Source organism: Natrix helvetica, assembly GCF_964273705.1.
Source record: "Natrix helvetica genome assembly, chromosome: 7".
Classification (NCBI taxonomy): Eukaryota; Metazoa; Chordata; class Lepidosauria; order Squamata; family Natricidae; genus Natrix; species Natrix helvetica.
In genome coordinates this window covers 75,224,825-75,248,549 of record NC_138558.1, presented here as the reverse complement: position 1 = coordinate 75,248,549, position 23,725 = coordinate 75,224,825, and the positions used below count along the sequence as shown (strand labels likewise).

Below are 23,725 nucleotides of genomic sequence, written 5' to 3'. Positions count from 1 at the left end.
ATGAGGGTCGAGGCGCAGCCCTGAGAAGGCCTCGCATTCGGGCCTGCCTGCCAGGCCGAGAGGATCCTTCTGTGGTCTCGCGGCCGGAGGGTCTCCGGCGGTAGAGTCTCCGAGGCGCTCTTTTACTTCCAACCGGGCCGGGGGAAGGACGGGGATTCCCTTCGGCTTCTCAGTCAGGCGGCCGAGGCCCCGCGTCGAAGTCCCCCTCAAGAGCCAGGCGGGCTGAGCCTCCCATCCGGCCCTCCTGAGGGAATCAAAATAAACCAAAAGTAGCCCTCGACTTCACAGCGCTTCGTTTAGTGACCGCTCCAAAGTTACCACGACACTGACGGGACTCGCCCGTTTTTTTCACACTTAACGACCCTTGCAGTGTGTCACGTGATTTGCATTCAAGTGTTGACAGCTGACTCGTACTTACGACGGTTGCAGTGTACCGAGATCATATTAACGCCTTTGGTGATGATCTGAAGAGCAAAAAGCCAACGAGGGAACCAGATGCATTTAACAACTGTGTTACTCGTTTAACAACGGTGTTGGTCATACGATCAAAATTCAGTGGGGTTTATATTCAAATGTTGACAACTAACTCACACCTACAACGGTCGCAGTGTCCCGGGGTCATATTAATGCCTTTGGTAATGATCTGAGGAGCAGAAAGCCAACGAGGGAACCTGTTGCACTTAACAACTGTGCTACTCGTTTAACAAGGGTGGTCATGTGATCAAAATTCACCCACTTGGTAACGGGTTCATATTTACGACCATTGCAGTGCTCGGGGATCCTGCGATTTCCTTTTGGCGACCTTCTGACAAGCAAAGTCTGTGAGGAAGCCCGATTCGCTCTACAACTGACTTACCAACTGCACTAATTTGCTTAACAACCGGGGGAAGGAAGGTCATAAAATGGGGCAAAACTCACGGAAGAAATCTCTCAACAACAGCAGTGTTGAGCTCCATTGCAGTCATAAGTCGAGGACTACCGATACATCACTTGCCTTCCCCCAGTCTATTAAAGGAAGCTGCCTGATCCAGATTTATTTGGTGAAGTTGCTTTTAACCAGCCCGTCTTGATCTCTGGTTATTGGCCATTTGTTCCTGGGATTGCTGTGGTTGTTGTGGTTATTTTTTTCCTCCATTGGCACCACACTGTTTGCATTTTATTTTTAAAAGGGTTTTTTCAATTTCAAAAAGAAAAAAAACCTGCACAAAATTGTGAAAGAAGAAAAACTGAAGGCTTGCAAAAAAAAAAAACCTCTAAAAAAATACATTGAAAACACTTATTTACAGGCAAACATTATGTCAATAAATATTTTAAATTGTGGCACTGATTATCTTTGGAACCTGACTTAAAAATTTACCAGATGTGACTGCTCTGTATTTTCAAAACCCCACTTCATGATGGGGGAATATCCCCTCTTCCAGTCGTCCAAAATTTAACCAATTTAGCTTTAAGCAGAATTAAATATCAACAGAGTCCAATAGAATAAAAATAATAAAACAACATTAAAGGCTGTAATAGATTGAGTCTAAATGGACAATCTGTTCTCGTTCTAATAACCTAGAAAGGTATGAACTTGCACTAAAAAAAACATGATGAGGCAACAACATACAAAGTAATTTTGGGCATCAAAAAACGTATTTATTTATTAAATTTATATAACCTCCCATCTCACACGTGGGCGGCTTACAAAAATCCAAATAATCACATAAATTGGTTAACTCTTCTCCCATAAAGAAAACAAGCATTCTTTTTCAATAATAAGCATATATAATACCCTTGCAGCAATTAGTGCGAAGTTTCAACAGTGGTGCTAAAACTTTCGCTGTCAATATTCCTGCCTAAATACGACTTAAAAAGCGATCTTGGCCCCAAACAGCCCTAAAAGTAGATAAAGGAACCCAGTTCAAGCAAACAAATGAAAAACTATACTTTAAAAAAAAAAAATTGAGGAAAATGTTCCAAAGCTACAGGGAAATTTTCTGCTGGGATACGTGATACTTGAAAAGACTTCGCTTTTCTGCTCGGTTTCAGGACAGATTTACAGTGCAGGAAAAGGAAATGGAAGGGGGGGGGGTGTCATGGCCCACCAGCGGCCAACAGATCTGGCAGGAGATTCGGACAGTGAGGAGGTTGGGGAGGAACCTGGGCCAGTCCTGGAGTCTGGGGAAGGCTCGGACGAGGGCTCTGTGTCGGAAGCAGAGATGGGGCCAGCTGCCTTCAGAGTCAGACATCAGTGAGACAGAAGAACAGCTGGAGCCTGTTCCCAGTGTGCGCATGCGCAGAGTTTTCTATTTTTATTTTTTATTTTATTTGGTTGGTCAAGCATGTATGAGGAAAACAAGTATAAGTATGAATATAATATATAAACATTTAAGCATAAGCAGGTATGTCACGAACTTCTGGTTTGCATGTTGGGCAGTTTTTTGCCCTCCGGAGGCTTCTGTGCAAGAGCTTGCCTTCAGGGATTGGGCGTGCTCCATCACTGGAGGTTTTTAAGAAGAGACTAGATAGCCATTTGTCTGAAATGCTATCGCTTCTCCTGTTTGAGGAGGGGGCTGGATTAGAAAACCTCTAAGGCCTCTTCCAACTCTTTGTAATTCTGAGAGGCCAGCCTAGCTTCGCTCTTGGAGTCAATCCTCAGCACCCCCAACTCCAATGGAGCCTCTGGTGGCAATGCTCCTGCTGTGCTGCGTGAGCTACTGGGGGGGGGGGGGCTGCGTGAGCTACTGAGCCTCCCACCACTCTTGTGCCAACTCTCCTACTGCTGCTGCTCCAGGGAGGCTGAGAAGAGGAATCAGGTGTGTCCAGGTGAAGCAAGAGATAAGCAAGCTTTTGTCCATCCCACTCTGACCCCATTTCCTGCTCTTCCAGGGATCCCCTTTCCCACTTAATCCAGGAGGAGATTGACCACGTTCGTGTCCGACCCATCGCGACCCCATTGACCACGTTCCCCCAGGCCTTCCTGTCCTCTACCATCCTCTTGGAGTGCATTGAAGCTCACGCCGGCTTTTTCGGTGACTCCATCCAGCCACCTCCTTCTCTGTCGTCCCCTTCTTCTTCTTCTTTTGCCCTCCATCGTTCCCAGCATGAGGCTCTTCTCCAGGGAGTCCTTCTCCCTTCTCATCAGGTGGCCAAAGTCTTTGAGTTTCCTCTTCAGGATCTGGCCTTCCAAAGAGCAGCCAGGGTTGATCTCCTCTAGGACTGACCGGTTGGATGGCCTTGCAGTCCAAGGGACTCAATGCAGGAGTCTTCTTCTCCAGCCACCAGAGTTCAAAGGCCTCCATTCTTTGGCGCTCAGCCTTCCTTGTGGTCCAACCTTCACAGCCAAACATTGCAAGTGGGAAAACCACAGCCTTGGTTAGACACAGTTTTGTTGGCAGGGGGATATCTCTGCTTTTTAGGATGCTGTCTAGATTTGCCATAGCTTTCCTCCCCAGGAGCAAGCCTCTTTTGATTTCTTGGCTGCAGTCCCCATCTGCGATGACCTTGGAGCCCAGGAAAGTAAAATCTGTCACTCCCTCCATGTCTTCCCCATCTATTTGCCAGGAATTGAGAGGGCCGGATGCCATGATCTTAGTTTTCTTAATGTTGAATTTCAAGCCAACTTTTGCCCTCTCCTCTTTCCCCCGCGTCAAGGGGCTCTTTAGTTCCTCTTCACTTTCTGCCATTAGAGTGGCATCATCTGCATATCTGAGGGTGCTGATATTTCTCCTGGCAATCTTAATTCCAACCATTGGAAGAAATGTCCTTCTGGGTTCAGCTCCAAGTGGGGAAAAAGACTCCATGGAAACATGGAGGCTGCTTGGAAAGATGGTTTAATGGTGGACAGGACCGCATGGCTTGAGCTCCTGAACAGAAAAGGGGGATCCAGATGTTGGGCGAAGAAGAAAAAGAGAGCAAGATGCTGAAAAATCCCTGGTTTTATGCCCTCTCTGGCCTTTGATCTTGAGCTTGTCTTCTGATTGGTTGTTAGACTCCCATGGGGCCATGCAGGGACAACTCTCTAAGCGGTGAGTCCAAGTTTGGTTGAGCCTTGCTTCTTCCCAGGTGCCCTCCGGTGAGATGGGTAAAGGGCTAATACCATCATGCCTTAATCCCATCACCCTGGAGCTGAAGAGGGGGGATCTTTGTTATATGGAATAGACTGGCTCAGGCCTTTTAATGGCCCATTGACAAAGGTGGGGGCTATTAAGAGTGACGGTTTCCTGCCTAAAACCATGTTTCTCCATTTCTGATCCAGGGAAATATAATATTCTGCCTTTTCAATATTTCCCAGGATATTTCATTTTTCTAGGACAAGGGTGAATTTTAACTCCCTACACAAGTTTTGGTTCGCCTTTCTCATGATGTGATTCCCAGGAGGCATAGGGCTGAATTATTGAGGGCAGGGGGTGTCCAACTTTAGGAAGTTAGCACCCAGGCTTGTGAGCTTCTCAGTCCCTGTGTCGCAAAGGTGCCTTTTTCAGGGGGCAGAAAAATACCCCCCCCTTTGTCAATGGGCCATTAAAAGGCCTGAGGCAGTCTATTCTACATAACAAAGACCTCCCTCTTCAGCTCCAGGGTAATGGGTTTAAGGCTTGTGAGCTTCTCAGTCCCTGTGTCGCAAAGGTGCCTTTTTCAGGGGGCAGAAAAATACCCCCCCCCTTTTGACAATGGGCCATTAAAAGGCCTGAGGCAGTCTATTCTACATAACAAAGACCTCCCTCTTCAGCTCCAGGGTAATGGGTTTAAGGCTTGTGAGCTTCTCAGTCCCTGTGTCGCAAAGGTGCCTTTTTCAGGGGGCAGGAAAATCCCCCCCCCCTTTGTCAATGGGCCATTAAAAGGCCTGAGGCAGTCTATTCTACATAACAAAGACCTCCCTCTTCAGCTCCAGGGTAATGGGTTTAAGGCTTGTGAGCTTCTCAGTCCCGGTGTCGCAAAGGTGCCTTTTTCAAAGGGCAAGAAAATCCCTGGAGGGGTGTGTGTGAAGCACCTTTGGGACTGGGCTGGCTTGGGGGAATTCTGGGAGTTGAAGTCCACAAGTCTTGAAAAGTTCCCAAGGTGGGAGGAATAAATCCCTTTGCCCTGGTCACCCACTTCGCCCATGCCAGCCGGGAAGGAGGTCGATCCTCTTCAAGGGCAGGAGGGGAAGCCGGCCAGCGATTCCTCCCGATCCCTCTTCCCACCCACCCACCCCTCTCTCTCTCACTTTCCTCACATCCCAAAGGACTCTTCGTTTTCCATGCCCACCTGGGCTGGTTGGCTCGCAGGACCAGGCGGGGAGGCGCCTGCTGCCAGGAAAAGGCGCGGGGGTGGGGGCAGGGGCTGGCCGTCGACCCCCCCGGCCTCTTGCGGGGGTCCGCCTGACGCCTCCCCCGCTCCAGCGGAGGGGGGGGGGTTGGGATGCTCTCCGGAGCTGCGGGCGCCGTTGCTAAGGCTGTAGCATCTCTGGATGCCGCTGGCGCAGCTGCCTCCTCCTCTTGCGGGAAAGCGGCATCCCCCATCCGCCGGCTCCATGAAGCGGGGCCCGTCCTCCTCCTCCTCCTCCTCCTCCTCCTCTTCCTCTTCTTCCTCCAAGGGCAGGGCTGCTCGGTTGGGCTGAGCGATGGCAGCCGCCCCCCCGCCGCTCTCCCTCTGCCGGGTCAGCCCGTCCGCTGCGGCTGCTGAGTAATCCGGCGCCGCGGTCAATGGGCGAGGAGACGGAGCCCCCTCCGAAGATCAACCAGGGCTTCCTTCGGGATCACAACTATGTGACTGAAGGTAAAACCCATCGCCGCGATCCTCTCCCTCCATCCCGTGCATCCCCCCCGCGCTCCCTTTTGCCAAGCGCAGGGCGCATTTGGCGAGGATGCTGCGAAAAAGCCGAGGGAGGAGGGAGAAATTGGGCACGGCCACCTCCTGCTGGATGAGTGGGGGGGGGATATGGAAAGCACAGCCTGAAGGATGGGGGGGGGGGCAACTTCAGCCAGGGGTCCCTGCGGAGCCAGCGGGCTCCCCTGGGTAAAGGCCACCTGCATCCCGCCCTCCGCTTGGATCCCTAGGGAGGACGTTCCCCAGTTAAGGCCAACCTCGGCTAGGTTTTAAAGCAAGCATCTTAGCCGATGGGCAGGAGGGAGAGAGGCTGCCTGGGAAGAAGGGTGGGGGTGGGGGGGTGCCAGCTTGTCTCCTTTGCCAACGTTATATGCAGCCCCACCTAGCCTGGCATGGCCTCCTCCCTGGGGCTCCAGGAGGTCTGTCCACGCCCCCTTTCCACACCTGGAAATTTCTGGGGTGCCGCTTTCTCTTGGAATAAGAGCCAAGCTGCCTTCCCATCCCGACATTTTTCTCCTTCATCCCGAAGGAGGAAAAAACCTGAACCAAAAGTTTGGAGAGGGGTATCATTTCTGCTTCTTCATTGGGGGTCCTTTCGGAGGTCTTCGAGGGGGACCGTTTGGATGCTCTCTCTCTGTCTCCTGGCGCATTTTCGCTTTAGGACCAGCGGTCTGCAGGATAGCTATTTTTAAAAAGTGGGGCCGTTTATTGTGGGGAGGGGAGGGGGAAAGCATCACGGATGGGACAGCTGACATGAGCCTCCTATCAGAGAGGCAGCTGGAAGGCAAGGGACCGGTTGGCGGGCTAGCCAGGATCCATCTGCAGTGATCAGGGGAGCTCGGAATGAGGGGGAGAACAGTTGGTTCCCAAGGGAAGCTCTTCCCTTTTCGCCTCTAAGCAAACTGATGGGCCCAGATGGGCCCAGATTCAAATCCCAGTAAGGGTATGGCTAGCTAAATAGCTTGAAATAGATCTATACTAGTCTCCCTTTATTTATTTATCAGCACAAATACAACATACATACATACATACATACATACATACATACATACATACATACATACATACATATATATATATATATATATATATATATATATATTCCTTTTGGATTTTGCTGCCCTGCCATACTGCTGCCATGATGACTCATGTCAAAACGAGCCTCCCCTGAGCCTCCCAGAAGGCAATTGAGCTTGTAAAGCGTGCCCATCCCTTACTATTTGTCTCCTGACAAAAGAGGCACGGAGGGAGAAGGGTTGCCGCAATCCTGCCCTCGCCTCTGCCCTCCCCAAGTTGACTGGCACATGGTCGCCAGACTGGCAGGAAACGGATAGGAGAGGGAGCCCCCACCCCCACCCCCAAATCCTACCGCATTGAAAATGGGTTTTAAGAAAAGGCGTTTTTTACACCCGGCCTGCTCTTCGCAGTGACTTTGACAGATGAACTAACAAGCGGGTAGAATCCCATTTGCAAAGCTTTGGAAAGTCTCAGCAAAAGCCAGCCCCCTTGAGTTTCCCCTGGGAGGGTGGGGGTGGGTGGGAATGCTCTAGATTCGAGAGAGTTTTCTGGGCCTCTGGCTCAAGACACCTTCTGGAACCTTCTCAATAGCAGCCCATCGTGATCAGGCTCCTAATAGTATCTCCACCCTGCCTGGATTTGTTTTCCCTGCAGTTTAAGGTTTACTGCGCTAAAAAAAAAACCCCCCGAAACAAGTGCTGGGATTTATGACACAAGGTGTAATGTGCATCTTGTTTTCTAACGGTTCGTTTTTACTTCGAGAGCTTCCTTCGCCGTTTCTCCATCCGTACCATTTTTGGCCTCTCTCTCTCTCTCTCACTATAATATTGCTTCCTTTCTCTCCGGAACGGGGAAAGGTTTTGTAACTCTAAATGGAATTTCAGGGCTTCTTCTTAAGACTTCTGTGGGCAATCGTAAATGCAAGGCGAAATAAATACGTACGTTGCAGGGGGGAGTGTGGGTGGGTGGGTGGGTGGGACTGGGCCACTGTAGTCAGCAGTTTCTCTCCTATGCGGACCGCAATTCATCACCACCACCAGCACCACTACAACAGCAAAAAGAAAATAAGGAAAGAGAGACGAGGATGATTTGAAAAGGCAGACGGAAGCTCCGGAAAAAATGGCCACGGGTTGGAAAGCTAACTTCAGCAAATCTCTTGCAAATGTCCAACTGGGTTTTGCAGTTAGATCTGCCGTTGTTGCGGGGTAAAAAAATAAAAATAAAAATCAGATCACATGTGCGATTGTGTTTTCCAGCCGGAAGTGGGTTCAGGGTGGCTGCAAGAGGATGCAAAGGGAACGAGATGGGTGCCTTTTGAGTGTATAGGTAGTCCTCGACTTACGGCCATGGCTGAGCCCGACATTTCCGCGGTTCGTTCACGCTGACATTTGTTCAGTGAGTTTTGCCCCCTTTTTACGACTTTTCTGGCCACCGTGGTTCAGTGAATTGTGATGGCTGATACGCTAGTAACCCGGTCGTTAAGTGAATCTCGCTTCCCCCTTGACCTTGCCCCTCAGGAGGTCACAAAAAGGGGATCACGTGACCTGAGGATGCTGCAACCGTCATAAATATGAGTCAGATCCTGAGCATCGGAAGTTTGGATCCCATGATCCTAGGGATGCTGCCAAGGTCGTAACTGTGAAAAACTGTCATAAGTCCTTTTCCCCCCCAAGGCCGTTGTAACTCTGAACGGTCACTAAATGAACTGTTGTAAGTCGAGGACTCCCTGCATTGAAAGGTGAAAAGACAACGCCAGGTGTGTGAGGCTTGAGCAGGTGTGTGAAATGAGCCACAAAGTGAGTCACCACAGGTCTTTAAGTGAATCACATTGTTGTTAAGCAAATACGGCAGATCCAATGGTTGTTTTTGCTGTTTTCTGTCGGACAAGCACAAAAAAGTCAGAAATGGTAGTGAAGTGACTGTGGAATGCAGCAATCCATGACTGTAAATACGAGCTGGTTGTGAAATGCCTGACAGGTGACCACACAAATGCAGGTGGGGTGTGCATAACTTTGAAGATGGGGCAGAAGAAGCTTTTTTTCATAAATCGATCATAGTTTCGAATGGTTGTAGAAAGATCGGTCGTAGGTCAAGGACTACCTTTAAAGACTTAGGGAAGGGAAGGGGAGACACGAGAGCAGCATTCCAATATTTTAAGGACCATCCAGGGAAGAGGGTGTAGGTTGATTCTCCACAGGTTGGGATGAGGCTCTGCAGGGGGTCTATGTCAACTCACCACAGCCAGCTCACATTGGCCCACTCACCCTGGTAAACTTGCCACAGCCAACTCACCATGGCAACTCACCATGGCCAACTCACCACAGCCAATTCATGATGGCCAACTCACATTGGCCCACTCACCATGGCCCACTTGCCATGGCCATCTAGCCACAGTCAAGTCCCCATGGCCAACTCCCCACGGCCAATTCATGATGGACAACTCACATTGGCTCACTCACCATGGCCAACTCCCCACGGCCAATTCATGATGGACAACTCACATTGGCTCACTCACCATGGCCAACTCCCCACGGCCAATTCATGATGGACAACTCACATTGGCTCACTCACCATGGCCAACTCCCCACGGCCAATTCATGATGGACAACTCACATTGGCTCACTCACCATGGCCAACTCCCCACGGCCAATTCATGATGGACAACTCACATTGGCTCACTCACCATGGCCAACTCCCCACGGCCAATTCATGATGGACAACTCACATTGGCTCACTCACCATGGCCAACTCCCCACGGCCAATTCATGATGGACAACTCACATTGGCTCACTCACCATGGCCAACTCCCCACGGCCAATTCATGATGGACAACTCACATTGGCCCACTCACCATGGCCCACTTGCCATGGCCATCTAGCCACAGTCAAGTCCCCATGGCCAACTCACATTGGCTCACTCCCCATGGCCAACTCGCATTGGCCAACTTGCATTGGTCCACTCCCCATGGCCACTTGCCATGGCCCACTTGCCATGGCCATCTAGCCACAGTCAACTCCCCATGGCCAACTCACATTGGCTCACTCCCCATGGCCAACTCCCCACGGCCAATTCATGATGGCCAACTCACATTGGCTCACTCCCCATGGCCAACTCGCATTGGCCAACTTGCATTGGTCCACTCCCCATGGCCACTTGCCATGGCCCACTTGCCATGGCCATCTAGCCACAGTCAACTCCCCATGGCCAACTCACATTGGCTCACTCCCCATGGCCAATTTCCCCACAGCCAATTCACCACAACCAATTCACCTTGGCCCACTCACCATGGCTCACTCCCCACGGCCAACTCATCACAGCCAACTCACCATGGCCAACTCACTATAGCCAACTTGCTGAGACCAACTCACCACGGCCAACTGACTGTGGAACATCTCACTGCAGGAAGACTTGCCACGAGACAAGAGTTAGGCTAATATCAAAGAAATAGTGGAATAGAATCATTAAAGAAGGCCAAAGGAGAGACGGAATGAAAGGCCAATGACCAAAATATATTTTAAAAATTATTTTAAATAATTAAACGGAATTGTTGAATTTCCTGCAGCGAATTGTCCCATTCCACCAGCAAGTGGGAGCTTATCGGAGGCAGAATCAAATGTGAAATAAGGAGGAATATCTTGACTGGGAGAGTGGTGAACCTTCTGAGCTTGTGTGTGCTTCATGATTGGAGACTTTCAAGAAAAGGTTAGAGAACCCTTTGGCTGGGCTCATCATCATCATCTTTTAACGACCATTAAAACAGTCTGGAACTACCAGGGTGTTTTAATGGCCGGATGCCCTTCCCTGTTGCCAATGCAGAGTTTTGTTCGGCAGATATATTTTCATTGTGCCCAGAGAGAGAAATATCTGCCTCTGCCTAGGATCAAACTCACAGCCTCCTGATGATGAGGCAATGTGGTGGATTGCAGGCAGTACGCCTCGGTATGGGCGCACCAGTGCTTGCTGGGAGCACTGGGTACCGTTGCGGTTTGGTGCTCTGGAGGGCCCTCGTTCCTTACCTGTAATTGAAGGAAACGAGCCATCTGCGCATGTGCGCGCAGTGTACGGCGCCTGCACGATACTCCGCCAAGCGGCTGGAGCGTCGTGAGCAGGAGGTAAGGACAAATGTGCGTGCTACACGCCGTTTCCTGGCCGTTTTCAGGTTGTTTTCTGGGCCATTTTCAGGCCATTCTTGGGTTGATTTTGGGTTGTTTTGGGGCTGTTTTCTGGGCTGTTTTCCAGGCCATTAGGCTATTCTTGGGTTGTTTTCATGTCGTTTTTGGGCTGTTTTTCAGGCCATTTCCGGGCCATTTTCTGGGCTGTTTTCAGGCCAATTTCCAGCCGGTTTTCAGGCTGTTTTCAGGCCATTCTTGGGTTGTTTTCAGGCTGTTTTCTGGGCTGTTTTGGGTCATTTTCTGGGCCGTATTCAGGCCATTTTTATGGGTCGTTTTCAGGCCATTTTCTGGGCCGTTTTCAGGCCGTTTTCTGGGCCATTTTCAGGCCATTCTTGGGTTGATTTCAGGTTGTTTTGGGGCTGCTTCCAGGCTGCTTTCAAGACGTTTTCAGGCTGTCTTCAGGCCATTTTTCATGTGTGCTGGAAAGCAGAGCAGCTGGTGATGGTGCACGTGCCCATAGGTTCACCATCCCAGCCCTATAGCATTTCAGACAAATGGTTTATCCAATCTCTTCTTGAAAACCTCCACTTGGTTTCTGCTTATCACCTGCGCAAAAGTGCTGAGGGAAGTCAAGCAGTGTCCGGGGATAAATTATCCTCCGTACTCTGATGATGTTCAATTATACATCCTCACCTCTGGCTATCCTAGTATAAATAGTCCTCGCCTTACAACAGTTCACTTAGTGACCTAAGATTCAAAGTTACAACAGTTCACTTAGTGACCTTAGATTCAAAGTTACAACAGCACTGAAAAAGTGACTGACGACAATTTTTCACACTTAAGACTGTTTAAAAAGTAAAGGTAAAGGTTCCCCTCACACATATCTGCTAGTCGTTCCTGACTCTAGGGGGCGATGCTCATCTCCGTTTCAAAGCCGAAGAGCCAGCACTGTCCGAAGATGTCTCCGTGGTCATGTGGCCGGCATGACTCAACTCTGAAGGCGCACGGAATGCTGTTCCCTTCCCACCAAAGGTGGTCCCTATTTTTCTACTTGCATTTTTACGTGCTTTCGAACTGCCAGGTTGGCAGGAGCTGGGACAAGTCACAGGAGCTCACTCCATTACGCGGCGCTAAGGATTCAAACCGCCGAACTGCTGACCTATCTGATCGACAAGCTCAGCATCTTAGCCACTGAGCCACCGCGTCCCCTTTGAGACTGTTTAGGGCACGTCAAATTTTTTCAGCTTTCAATTAGCAAACAGTAGGGGGTGCTCAAAAGTTGTGACTTGCCCTGGGGTTTGTAAAGTTATTTTGGTTACTTTACTATAATTTAGAAATGCTTGGTAAATACCGGTAACTACATCAATATCATAACTTTTTAAACATTTTGTTGTTGTTTTCATTTGCAGCATTCTTCCAAGGTCACATGATTTACAAGCTTGACCACTGACTCACATTTATGATGGTTGCAGTGTCCCTGGAAGGGGAGGTTGTCACATGTCCCCTTTGGCGACCTTCTGATGAACGAAGTCAATGGGGAATTCACTTAACAACCGTGTTACTAATTTAACAACTAAAGGGATCATTCCCTTAACAAATGTGGCAAGAAAAGCCGTAAAATAGGACAAAACTCACTTAATTTCTCACTTATCAATGTAAATTCTGGGCTCAGCTGTGGTTGTAAGTCAAGGACTACCTCTATATCCCCACCTCTGGTTGTCCAAGTAATGCTGTCCACATTGCCTTTAGTGGTGGGGCCTAGAAGAGGAAGAATAGATTTCGGATCAACTCAGGCAAAACTGAGCAGCAATGGGTATTGTCCTCCAGGAACCAAAGGTGTTCCATCTTTGGCTCAGGAGCCTTGGTGATGTTCCCCAACTTAGACCCTTTGTCAAAGTTGGAGGTTCACACAACAGCAAGTAGCAGCTGTTATGTATTGAATGTATATGGTTGTGTTAACTGTGCTAAAGTGAAACTAACCTTTAGATGACCCTAACTGTTAACTGTGCTAAAGTGAAATTAACCTTTAGATGACCCTAACTTTTAACTGTGCTAAAGTGAAATTAACCTTTAGATGACCCTAACTTTTAACTGTGCTAAAGTGAAATTAAACTTTAGATGACCCTAATTCTTAACTGTGCTAAAGTGAAACTAACCTTTTGATGACCCTAACTGTTAACTGTGCTAAAGTGAAATTAACCTTTAGATGACCCTAACTGTTAACTGTGCTAAAGTGAAATTAACCTTTAGATGACCCTAACTTTTAACTGTGCTAAAGTGAAATTAAACTTTAGATGACCCTAATTCTTAACTGTGCTAAAGTGAAACTAACCTTTTGATGACCCTAACTGTTAACTGTGCTAAAGTGAAACTAACTACGACCCTAGCTCGCAACTGAGTTAAAGTGAAACTAACCTTTAGATGACCCCAACAGTTTTGGAGGGAAATGTAGAACATTTATATTTGGGCAGGATTTTTCTAGTTCTATGATTGGTTAAGGCCCTGTGGGCCTAGAGTATAAATCACAGACATTTGCCTGCAGTTCCTCAGTTCCATTTTTGAGTCAATAAATGCTGTTGCAGCTATGCTGGTCTGGTTCTTGTCTACTGAAGCCCATATACAATAGCAGCTAGGACTTCCAGTAGATTCCAGATATAGTTTGAGGTACTGCTTATCGCCTAGAAAGGCATAAAAGGTGTTAAGGCCAGATTATTTGTGGGACAGCTTGCCTCTGATGATTTCTGCCCATCTCAACAGAATGGACATACACCACATTCTTTTTTTGTAAAACGAGATCTCAAGTTCAGACTTTGGAATCCTTCCTTCTCTGCAGTGGTTCGTGCCTTTGGAATGATCACCATTTCAAATCTGATTTGTCTCAATCTTCCTTGGTATCTTTTAGGGAGGTCTGGAAGACCCAGCTGTTGGCTTAGCAATGTGTTGTGTCCTGTTGTCCACTGGCTCCTCCAGCAGCCAAATCAGAGGAGGAGGAGGAGGCGTGGGAGTAAGAGTCAGCATCAAGGCAACCTGACAGCTCCGAGGGGGGAAGAGGGAACGGAGCTGGCAGAGAGAGAGAGAGAGAGAGAGAGAGAGAGAGAGAGAGAGAGAGAGACAGAGAGAGAGAGCGAGCCTGGGCCAGCCATCAGCCCTCAGATGGAGAGTCAACAGCCCCCAGGTCTGGAGGTGGCTGATGAGGAAGAGGAGGAACAGCTGGGTCCAATGCCTGATGCATGGATGCACATAAGGCAGAGAGGAAAGGAGAACAGTGGAAATCTATGGGCCGGTCCTTGGGACGGAAGAGCCATTGCTGTTAGTGAGGCCCCACCCAAACTCTGGGTATGAAAGGCAGGGGGCGGAGATGAATAGATGTGGCAGACAACTATTTATCTCCCTGCTGGACAGACTTGTTAGCCAGCGTTGAGAGAGATCCTTTTTCCCGGTGCTGCTGGCATTCCTAATAAAGGAATCTTTTGGGTTCACTTCAGAGGGTTTGTTGTGTTTGAGGAGCTGGGTGAGAACAACATGCTGGTGTGCCCTGATGGTGTTTTCGGTTGCTGTTTTCTGTGGAATTCTGTTGTATTGCAATTTTGTTTTTATGATACATTTTATTCCTCCAGAGGTGTTACCCACAGGCAGAATCCTGAACTGGCCATGTACTTAGTTGAGTTTCTCCGGAGCTCCGATGTCAACGGTTCTTGAAACTCTCAATATTAATCTGAAATCATAATAGTAAGGCATAAATAATTAAACTCAAAGTGCTCCAGTGTTTCCTTGCGGTCCACAAATACATTTATGATTATGTGGGAAGTTCAGACTTTCAAGGCAAATGCTGTTTGCAAATCCTAGGACAGGGATGTCCAAACCTGACAGCTTTAAGACTTGTGGACTTCAAGTCCCAGAATTCCCCAGCCAGCTCTGCTGGCTGGGGAATTCTGGGAGTTGAAGTCCACAAGTCTTAAAGCTGTCAGGTTTGAACACCTCTGTCCTAGGGCAATCAACAGAGAAGGAAAATGAAAAACGTTAGGTAATGTAAAGTATAACAAAATAAAAACACAGTTTGTGGCTTAGTTGGTGAAAACAGCTGTTGATGACTCCATCTTTAATGTTCTGACCCAAACACGACAAACCGTCTGAAGTGAACTCAAATATCCCTTTATTAGGAGCATTGGCAAAAGGTTTCTCTCTCACCACAGGCGAAGAAGTCTGTCCGTCCAGTAGTTGAATAGTTGTCTGCCACATCTATTCATCTCTGCCCCCTTCCTTTGATTCCCAGGTGGGGCTTTGCTAGCAGGGGTGGCTCTTCCATCCCAAAGACCGGCTCATAGATTTCCACTGCTCTCCTCTCCTCTGCCTTCAGCGCATCTGTGTGTGAGACAGTGGAGTTTTATTTATGGTGACACGTGACTCGGTTACTCTACACTTAGCTACATTTTGTCATGTGCAAAATATTCACTAAACATCCAGTTAATTTTGTGATTTGCCCATATATGTGCAAATAATGTGTGACGTTAGGATCAACTGGCTGTTGACCGAAATCAATGTGTTTTGCTCTCCCGTCTTCAAAAACGACAAGGAAGTCTTTGACATGGTAAAGACTGAATTTTCGCAACTGGTTTTAGACCTCTATCTCATACAACACAACACAACAACAACAAAACAAACAAACAAACAAACAAACCAAAGCAGCCTGTAAACCTAAAATACTATAAATAAACTGTGTGGTTGACTTCCTCGCCATATGGGAAATAATCTAATCTTATTTATACCCGATTCCTTTTATACAGGGATGTGGTGGCTCAGTGGCTAAGACGCTCAGCTTGTCGATCAGAAAGGTTGGCAGTTGGGCGGTTCAAATCCCTAGCGCCGTGTATCGGAGTGAGCTCCCATTACTTGTCCCAGCTCCTGCCACCATAGCAGTTCGAAAGCACGTAAAAAATGCAAGTAGAAAAATAGGAGCCACCTTTGGTGGGAAGGGAACAGTGCTCCGTGCACCTTCGGCATTGAGTCATTCCTGCCACATGACCACGGAGACATCTTCGGACAGTGCTGGCTCTTGGGCTTTGAAACGGAGATGAGCACCGCCCCCTAGAGTCAGGAACGACTGGCACATATGTGTGAGGGGAACCTTTACCTTTTACCTTTAAGACATGATGAATAGCTAAAGTCCACCTTGTTTCTTGGACAAGGCTTGTTCTGTTTTGGCCATTCAGTGGGTTTTTCATGCGGCTGTTCAACATATAAGAAACTCCATAAGAGTTGATTCTGCACAAATCACCCTTCTGCATTAGGCTTTATTAGCTCTGCAGGAAGCTTTCCTGTTTCTTAATTAGATTGTAAATTTAGAAGTTTAGAAATTGGGGGTTAATTAGGAAGGAAGTTTCTCATTAATTCCCGGGGACAGCATGAATATAATCCTCAATTGTTCAGCCCAGTTCCAGGAGAGGTCCAGTGTATTGAATTGACAGCCAAATTTGATTAAACCCTTAGGTGGTTGTGTTTTTTGTATGAGGGATGAAATTCTTCTTGAAGATATGACTTTTGTTCCATTAACCCCACTAAGTGTAACTGATTTAGCCTCGAAGAGGGGGTCAAGTTATTTTCCAAAGCACCTGAAGGCAAGACAAGGAGCAATGGATGGAAACTAACCAAGGAGAGAAGCAACCTGGAATTAAGGAGAAACTTCCTAACAGGGAGGACAATTAACCAGTGAAACAGAAGTGGCCTTCAGAAGTTGTGGGTGCATCTCCATCACTGGCGGTTTTTAAGAAGAGGCTGGAGAGTCATTTGTCTGGAATGGTAAAAGGTTTCCTGCTTCAGCAAGCAGGGGGTTGGACTAGAAGATCTCCAAAGTCCCTTCCAGTTCTATTCTGATTCATGGATCGATTGACTGATTGATTAAAATTGCTTAGGGTCTCTTGCTTGAGTAGAGAGCTGGATTGAAAGACCTCCAAGGTCCCTTCCAGCTCTATTCTGATTGACTGATTGAAATGATCTAGGGTCTTCTGCTTGAGTAAGGGGCTGGACTAGAAGATCTCCAAGGTCCCTTCCAGCTCTATTCTGATTGATTGATTGATTGATTGATTGATTAATTGATTGATTAATTGATTGATTGAAATTGTTTAGGGTCTCCTGCTTGAGTAAGGGGTTGGACTAGAAGACTTCCAAGGTCCCTTCCAGCTCTATTCTGATTGTTTAATTGATTGATTGATTGAAATTGTTTAGGGTCTCCTGCTTAAGCAGGGGGTTGGATTAGAAGACTTCCAAGGTCCCTTCCAGCTCTATTCTGATTGTTTAATTGAGTAGGTTGGACTAGAAGACCTCCAAGCTCTATTCTGATTGATTGATTGATTGATTGATTGATTGAGTGATTGAGTGATTGAGTGATTGAGTGATTGAGTGATTGAGTGATTGAGTGATTGAGTGAGTGATTGAAATGATTTACGGACTCCTGCTTGAGCAGGGGGTTGGACTAGAGGACCTCCAAGGTCCCTTCCAACTCTATTCTGATTGATTAAATTATTGCTTGATGCTTTGTTAAGGTGGCATCCGTGTTCAGGGCTGAGACCAGGTCTATTATCTTCAAAGATCTCACATCATTAATGGTTCAGACTAGCTACTTAATGAAAGTGACTCATCCTCACTTAGCCTAATGCATTTCTTGAGTAACTTTAGATTCCCCCATTTCCCTGTTGCTTTTGGAGCCTCCTCAGGCTGGAGTTTATTCCCCTCTCTTTTGTTTTTCCTTCTTTCTTATTCGGCCCGGAAAATCTAAAAAGCACCTTTAGTAGCAAGGCATTAGTAGTTCTTGTTTTGCTATAATCCAGTGATGGCGAATCTTTTCGTGCATTTTCGTGCACAAGTGCATGCCAGAGCTCCAGAAACACGAAGACCGGCTGGCCAGTATGTACATCAGGGGTGGGTTGCTCCCCGAATTACTGCCGGTTGGGGGGGCATGGAAACATTTTGCATGCCAGACCTGTACACATTTGCACAATAATAGGTCTGTGCATGTGCAAAATGTTAAAAAAATTGATTTGTGCTATGAAAATTGTTCTGCGCATGCGCATAACTGAAAATCAAGATGGCGGCCCTGTAGGACAACCGGTTCGGGAGACGTGGCAGGCCTGGGTCGCTGTCGGTTCCAGTGACCCAGGCCGCCAAACCACTACCGGTTCGGCCGAACCGATCCAAAGAACCCGCCTCTGGTGCACATGCCTGTTTTGGGGGCATTTTTGGTTGTTTTTCAGGCCGTTTTCCAGGCTGTTTTTGAGCCGTTTTAAGGCTGTTTTCGGTCCGTTTTCTGGGCCATTTTCCGGCTGTTTTTTGGGCCATTTCCAGGCCATTTAAGGGCCGTTTTTGATGCATTCCAGAAACCAGAAGGGCGGTTGGTGAAGGTGCGCATGCTCACACAGAGGGCTCTGTGTGCCATCTCTGTCATGTGTGCCATAGGTTTGCCATCATGGCTATAATCCATTCCAGACATTTACCAAGTAAAGAAAGATATGCAGAGGGGGAGAAGCAAATAAATAAATAAATATGTAAGTAAGTAAATAAGTAAATAAATACATATGCACATACATACATACATACATACATACATACATACATACTGTATTTTTCGGAGTATAAGACGCACCAAGGTTTTGAAGAGGCACCTTTTAAAAAAAAGGTTTTTGCACTTTGCAAACCTCCCCAAAACGGCCATTGTTTTCCAAAAAAAGGCATGAATAGCCTTTAGGGGGCTTGCAGAGTGCTCTTGAGGGGGGGGGGGCAAAATAAGCAAAATATTGCTTGTTTTTCGTGAAAACAGGCCCGTTTTTTGTCAATAGAATTGCAGGCATAGCCTTTAGGAGGCTTATAGAGTACTCCTAGGGGCTGAGGGGGCTAAAGTGAGCAAAAAACAGCCCATTTTTCACTCATGTCTGCCCTCCCCAGCCCCCAGGAGCTCTCTGAAAGCTTTCTACGGGCTCTGCACGGCCATTTTGGTGAAGGGAGCAGGGCTTCGGGAGGCAAAAAATGCTGTATTCAGTGTATAAGACTCACCCAGATTTTCAGCCTCTTTTTTGAGGGAAAAAGGTGCGTCTTATACGCCGAAAAATATGGTACATGCATAAACAAACAAATCAGTTCTCTCCTAAATTTTGTCATTGGATTAAAATATGATACTCCAACTTGGTAATTAGGGTTATTACATAGATGGAATTTTCTTCTCACCAATTAGAATACTATATCAGCCTCATGGATGTCCTTGGTTCCCCCCCCCCCACTAAATAACAGAATTTAATAAAATAACAGAGTTGGAAGGGACCTTGGAGGTCTTCTAGTCCAACCCCCTGCTTAGGTGGAAACCCTACACCACTTCAGACAAATAAATATCTAACATCTTCTTTAAAATCTGGAGCATCCAGAACTTCTAGAGGCAAGCTGTTCCATTGATTAATTGTTCTCATTGTCTGGAACTTCCTCCTTAGTTCTAGGTTGCTTCTCTCCTTGATTAATTTCCACCCATTGCTTCTTGTCCTGCCCTCAGGTGCCTTGGAAAATAGTTTGACCCCCTCTTCTTTGTGGCAACCCCTGAAATATGCTATTGGAAGACTGCTATCATGTCTCCCCTAGTCCCCTAATTCTCTTTCTTGCTCTTCTCTGCACTCTTTCCAGAGTCTCCACATCTTTTCTACATCGTGGAGACCAAAACTGGATGCAGGATTCCAAGTGTGGCCTCACCAAGGCATTATAAAGTGGTATTAACACTTCACGGGATATTGATTCTCGCCCTCTCTTAATGCGGCCTAGGACTGTTTAATAATGTTGGAATTATTGGCTAGGTTTATTGGACAATGAAGGATATTTTGAAGGTGGAGAAGGACATATACTACTGTACACACCAACGGTATTTTGTTCCTTATTAATAATGACTAATTTGTATCAAAATGTGTGGACGTTGTTTTAATACTTTCAGCTTATTCCATGTACTGTATAAAAGTGAAATACCACTTTCACGCATCATCACAAAATCTACAGAACCGTAAAGCCTACAAACTTGAAATTTGGCATGTATGTTCCTCTTGGCTTTTAGGTGCTCACTAAGAAAGGATTTTTCGAAATGACCATCAGATCATTAGTATTTCGTATAGTATTATTGCGCTCTGATCCGAAGGAGTTAGATGTTCTACTCCCCCTCCCCACCTGAAAAGAACTCTGTTCCTACTGCCACTTTGGCATGGGCATGGCCAGCACATGACTCATCTGGCCCTTGGGCTGGGAGTTTAGACATTCTACTTCTCCTCCCCACCTGAAAAATGCTCTGATGCAAAGGAGGGGATAGGAGAGGATCAATGAGGCAAGTCTGAGGAAGAGAAGGGGATAGGAGAGGATTAATGAGGCCAGCCTGATGGAGAGAAGAGGATAAGATTGACCTCAGTGGGGCAAACCTGAGGGAGAGAAAGGGGTAAGATAGGAGAGGCTTCTGTGGGGCACACCTGAGGGAGAGAAGGGGATAGGAGAGGATTAATGAGGCCAGCCTGATGGAGAGAAGAGGATAAGATTGACCTCAGTGGGGCAAACCTGAGGGAGAGAAAGGGATAAGATAGGAGAGGCTTCTGTGGGGCACACCTGAGGGAGAGAAGGGGATAGGAGAGGATCAATGAGGCCAGCCTGATGGAGAGAAGGGGATAAGATTGACCTCGGTGGGGCACACTTGAGGGAGAGAAGGGGATAGGAGAGGCTTCTGTGAAGCAAGCCTGAGGAAAAGAAGGGGAGAGGATCAATGGGGCCAGTATGAGGGAGAGAAGGGGAGAGGAGAGGCTTCTGTGGGGCAAGCCTGAGGGAGAGAAGGGGATAAGATTGACCTCTGTGGGGCACACCTGAGGGAGAGAAGAGGATAGGAGAGGCTTCTGTGGAGCAAGCCTGAGGAAAAGAAGGGGAGAGGATCAATGGGGCCAGTCTGAGGGAGAGAAGGGGAGAGGAGAGGCTTCTGTGGAGCAAGCCTGAGGGAAAGAAGGGAGAGGATCAATGGGGTCAGCCTGAGGGAGAGAAGGGGATAAGATAAGAGAGGCCTCTCTGGGGCACATCTGAGGGAGAGAAGGGGATAGGAGAGGCTGATCTAACTACTCATTAATTTTCAAGCTGTTAAGTGTCAATTTATCAAGTCCCATCTTGTAGTTTCATAGCAGAGCACGGGTATTCAGCTAGTGTCAAATATACTTCATACTCGTTTTAAGGTTTAAGTGGATAATTCTAAAAGTGGTCATACATTTAGCCACAGATTCCTTTGTAACATGATCCGTACACATTACCATTTCTAATTTTTTGACTCGAATTAATAGTATTATGATGATATAAAATCCTGATGAATCTCTGGGGGGTAAATCAGTAAAAACCCAAAATGTAGCACTCATAGAATCCCAGCTCCCTTTCAACTTTTATTGAAAAGCGTTCAACAGTTTTATTTCTGAATTATTACTACCGTGATCATAAAGCACTTACTCGTTTCCTCACAGTTAGAAGCATAGAAATTAGTGGTGAAAATATGAAAATGTGCATATTTTTGAGGTAACCCCCAGGGGTGCTTTTTTAAAAAGGCAACTGGACTTTGTTTTTCCTTGAGGACATTTTGCTTCTCATCCAAGGAGCTTCTTCAGTTCTGAGTGAATGGGTGAGGAATGGTTTCTATGCCTTGCAGTCCTCTTGTCATTAGCGCTCTTTCTGAGAGTCACTGAGGCTCACATCAAGAAAAGACCCTTCCGTCTTTTCCTCTCTTTCTCCAACATTACACAGAGCAGGGGTCACCAAGCTTTCGGACCTCAAGGACCACTAAATTCAAAATTTTAAATCCCGCAGACCACCAGTATGATTTTTTAAAAAAGATAAATAGTATTTAAGGTAAAGGTTTCCCTCGCACATATATGCTAGCCGTTCCCAATTCTAGGGGGCAGTGCTCATCTCCGTTTCAAAGCCAAAGAGCCAATGCTATCCGAAGACGCCTCCGTGGTCATGTGGCCAGCATGACTCAACGCCGAAGGCGCGCGGAACGCTGTTCCCTTCCCACCAACGGTGGTCCCTATTTTTCTACTTGCATGCTTTCGAACTGCTAGGTTGGCAGAAGCTGGGAGAAGTAATGGGAGCTCACTCTGTTACGCGGCACTAGGGATTCGAACCGCCAACTTGTCTGACCGACAAGCTCAGTGTCTTAGCCACTGAGCCACTGCGTCCCCAAAATAGTATTTAGTGCAATATTAAAAAATGCAAATAACTTTTCTGCGGACCACCAAAATTTTCTCTCGGACCACCACTGGGTGACCGCTGACACAATGATCCAAAGATATGGCCACCCGGTCTTGGTACCTGGAGCCGTGTAGGCGATGTAGCTTTTCCTCCTCCTTTATACCAGGAAGGAGATTTGCCATTTCCTAGGTTGGAGGGGTGTCGTGCCATTTGATGTTCCTGGACCACGAAAGGTCCTGGTTTGGAGCCCTGGAAATTGAGGTCCTCTCTTTCTCCACAGGAGTGGCATAGCATGGACGGTGGCAGCCATGCAAGCTTCCTTCCACTGCCATGCCAATGAGTCTCCACCCCCTGCTGAAGAGGTCACTTCTGGAGGTGAGTGGGAAGGAGTCCAACCGCTGGGCGGAGCGACCGCAGGGAAGACGATTAAGGGACTGGAGGCTAAAACATATCAAGAACGGTTGCTGGATTTGAGTATGTCTGCTCTAACGAATTGAAGGACTAGGGGGTGACATGATAGCATCTTCCCATATCTTAGGGGCTGCCCCAAAGAAGAGGGAGTCAAGCTATTCTCCAAAGCACCTGAGGGCAGGACAAGAAGCAATGGGTGGAAGCTAATCAAGGAGAGAAGCAGCCTAGAACTAAGGAGGAATTTTCTGACAGTTGATACAATTGACCAGTGGAACAAGTTGCCTCCAGAAGTTATGGGATAGAATCAAGATCACATGAAGTGTTAATACCACTTTATAACGCCTTGGTAAGGCCACACTTGGAATACAGCATTCAGTTTTGGTCGCCACGATGTAAAAAAGATGTGGAGACTCTAGAAAGAGTGCAGAGAAGAGCAACAAAGAAGATTAGGGGACTGGAGACTAAAACATATGAAGAACGGTTGCAAAAACTCGGCATGTCTAGTTTGATGAAAAGAAGGACTAGGGGAGACATGATAGCATCTTCCCAGGGGTTGCCACAAAGAAGAGGGAGTCAAGCTATTCTCCAAAGACAAAAAGCAATGGGTGGAAACTAATCAAGGAGAGAAGCAACTTAGAACTAAGGAGAAATTTCTTAACATTGAGAATAATTAATCACTGGAACAGCTTCCTTCCAGATGTTGTGGGTACTCCCTCACTGGAGGTTTCTAAGAAAAAAAAAATAGACAACCATTCGTCCGGAATGGGATAAGGTTTCCAGCTTGGGTCAGGGGTTGGACTAGAAGACCTCCAAGGTCCCTTCCGACTCTGTGGTTCATATGCCACTTGAGGGTGATTTATAGACTTCACGTTTCTTTTTCTTTTTTTATTGAAAAGTTTTACACAAAACAAAAAAATTTTTTAAACATTTTCTCCCTCCCCTCCCCCTCCCCCCACCCACCCCCCCGTTTCCCCACCCTAACCCTCCCTAACCCAACCCCTGACTTCCCAGATAGAGACAGAAGCACAGTTACCAGCAAATCTGAAAAACAAATATCCCAATAATAATATGCATATATCAGAATAAGAACAGGATAATACAAAAAAGACAAAAAAGGGAAAAAAACCATCATAACCTCCTTTCCAAAACCATTACTACATATTTATGAAACA

The 23,725-nt window shown here is 47.1% G+C and overlaps 1 protein-coding gene across 3 annotated transcripts in view; it reads left to right on the top strand.

Moving 5' to 3' along the window:
• The first annotated feature begins 5,363 nt into the window (after window positions 1–5,363).
• The window catches only part of PPP2R2C (protein phosphatase 2 regulatory subunit Bgamma), a 43,985-nt gene continuing 25,623 nt past the window's right edge, over window positions 5,364–23,725 (top strand). Inside the window, exons 1-2 of one of the 3 annotated variants that reach the window (XM_081959021.1) lie at window positions 5,364–5,739; window positions 22,434–22,517. In XM_081959021.1, coding sequence (XP_081815147.1) covers window positions 5,667–5,739; window positions 22,434–22,517 — 157 coding nt within the window. In that variant the 5' untranslated portion in view covers window positions 5,364–5,666. Of the gene's footprint in view, window positions 5,740–22,422; window positions 22,518–23,725 lie in introns of all 3 variants that reach the window. The other 2 variants (XM_081959019.1, XM_081959018.1) reach the window with 2 other exon arrangements.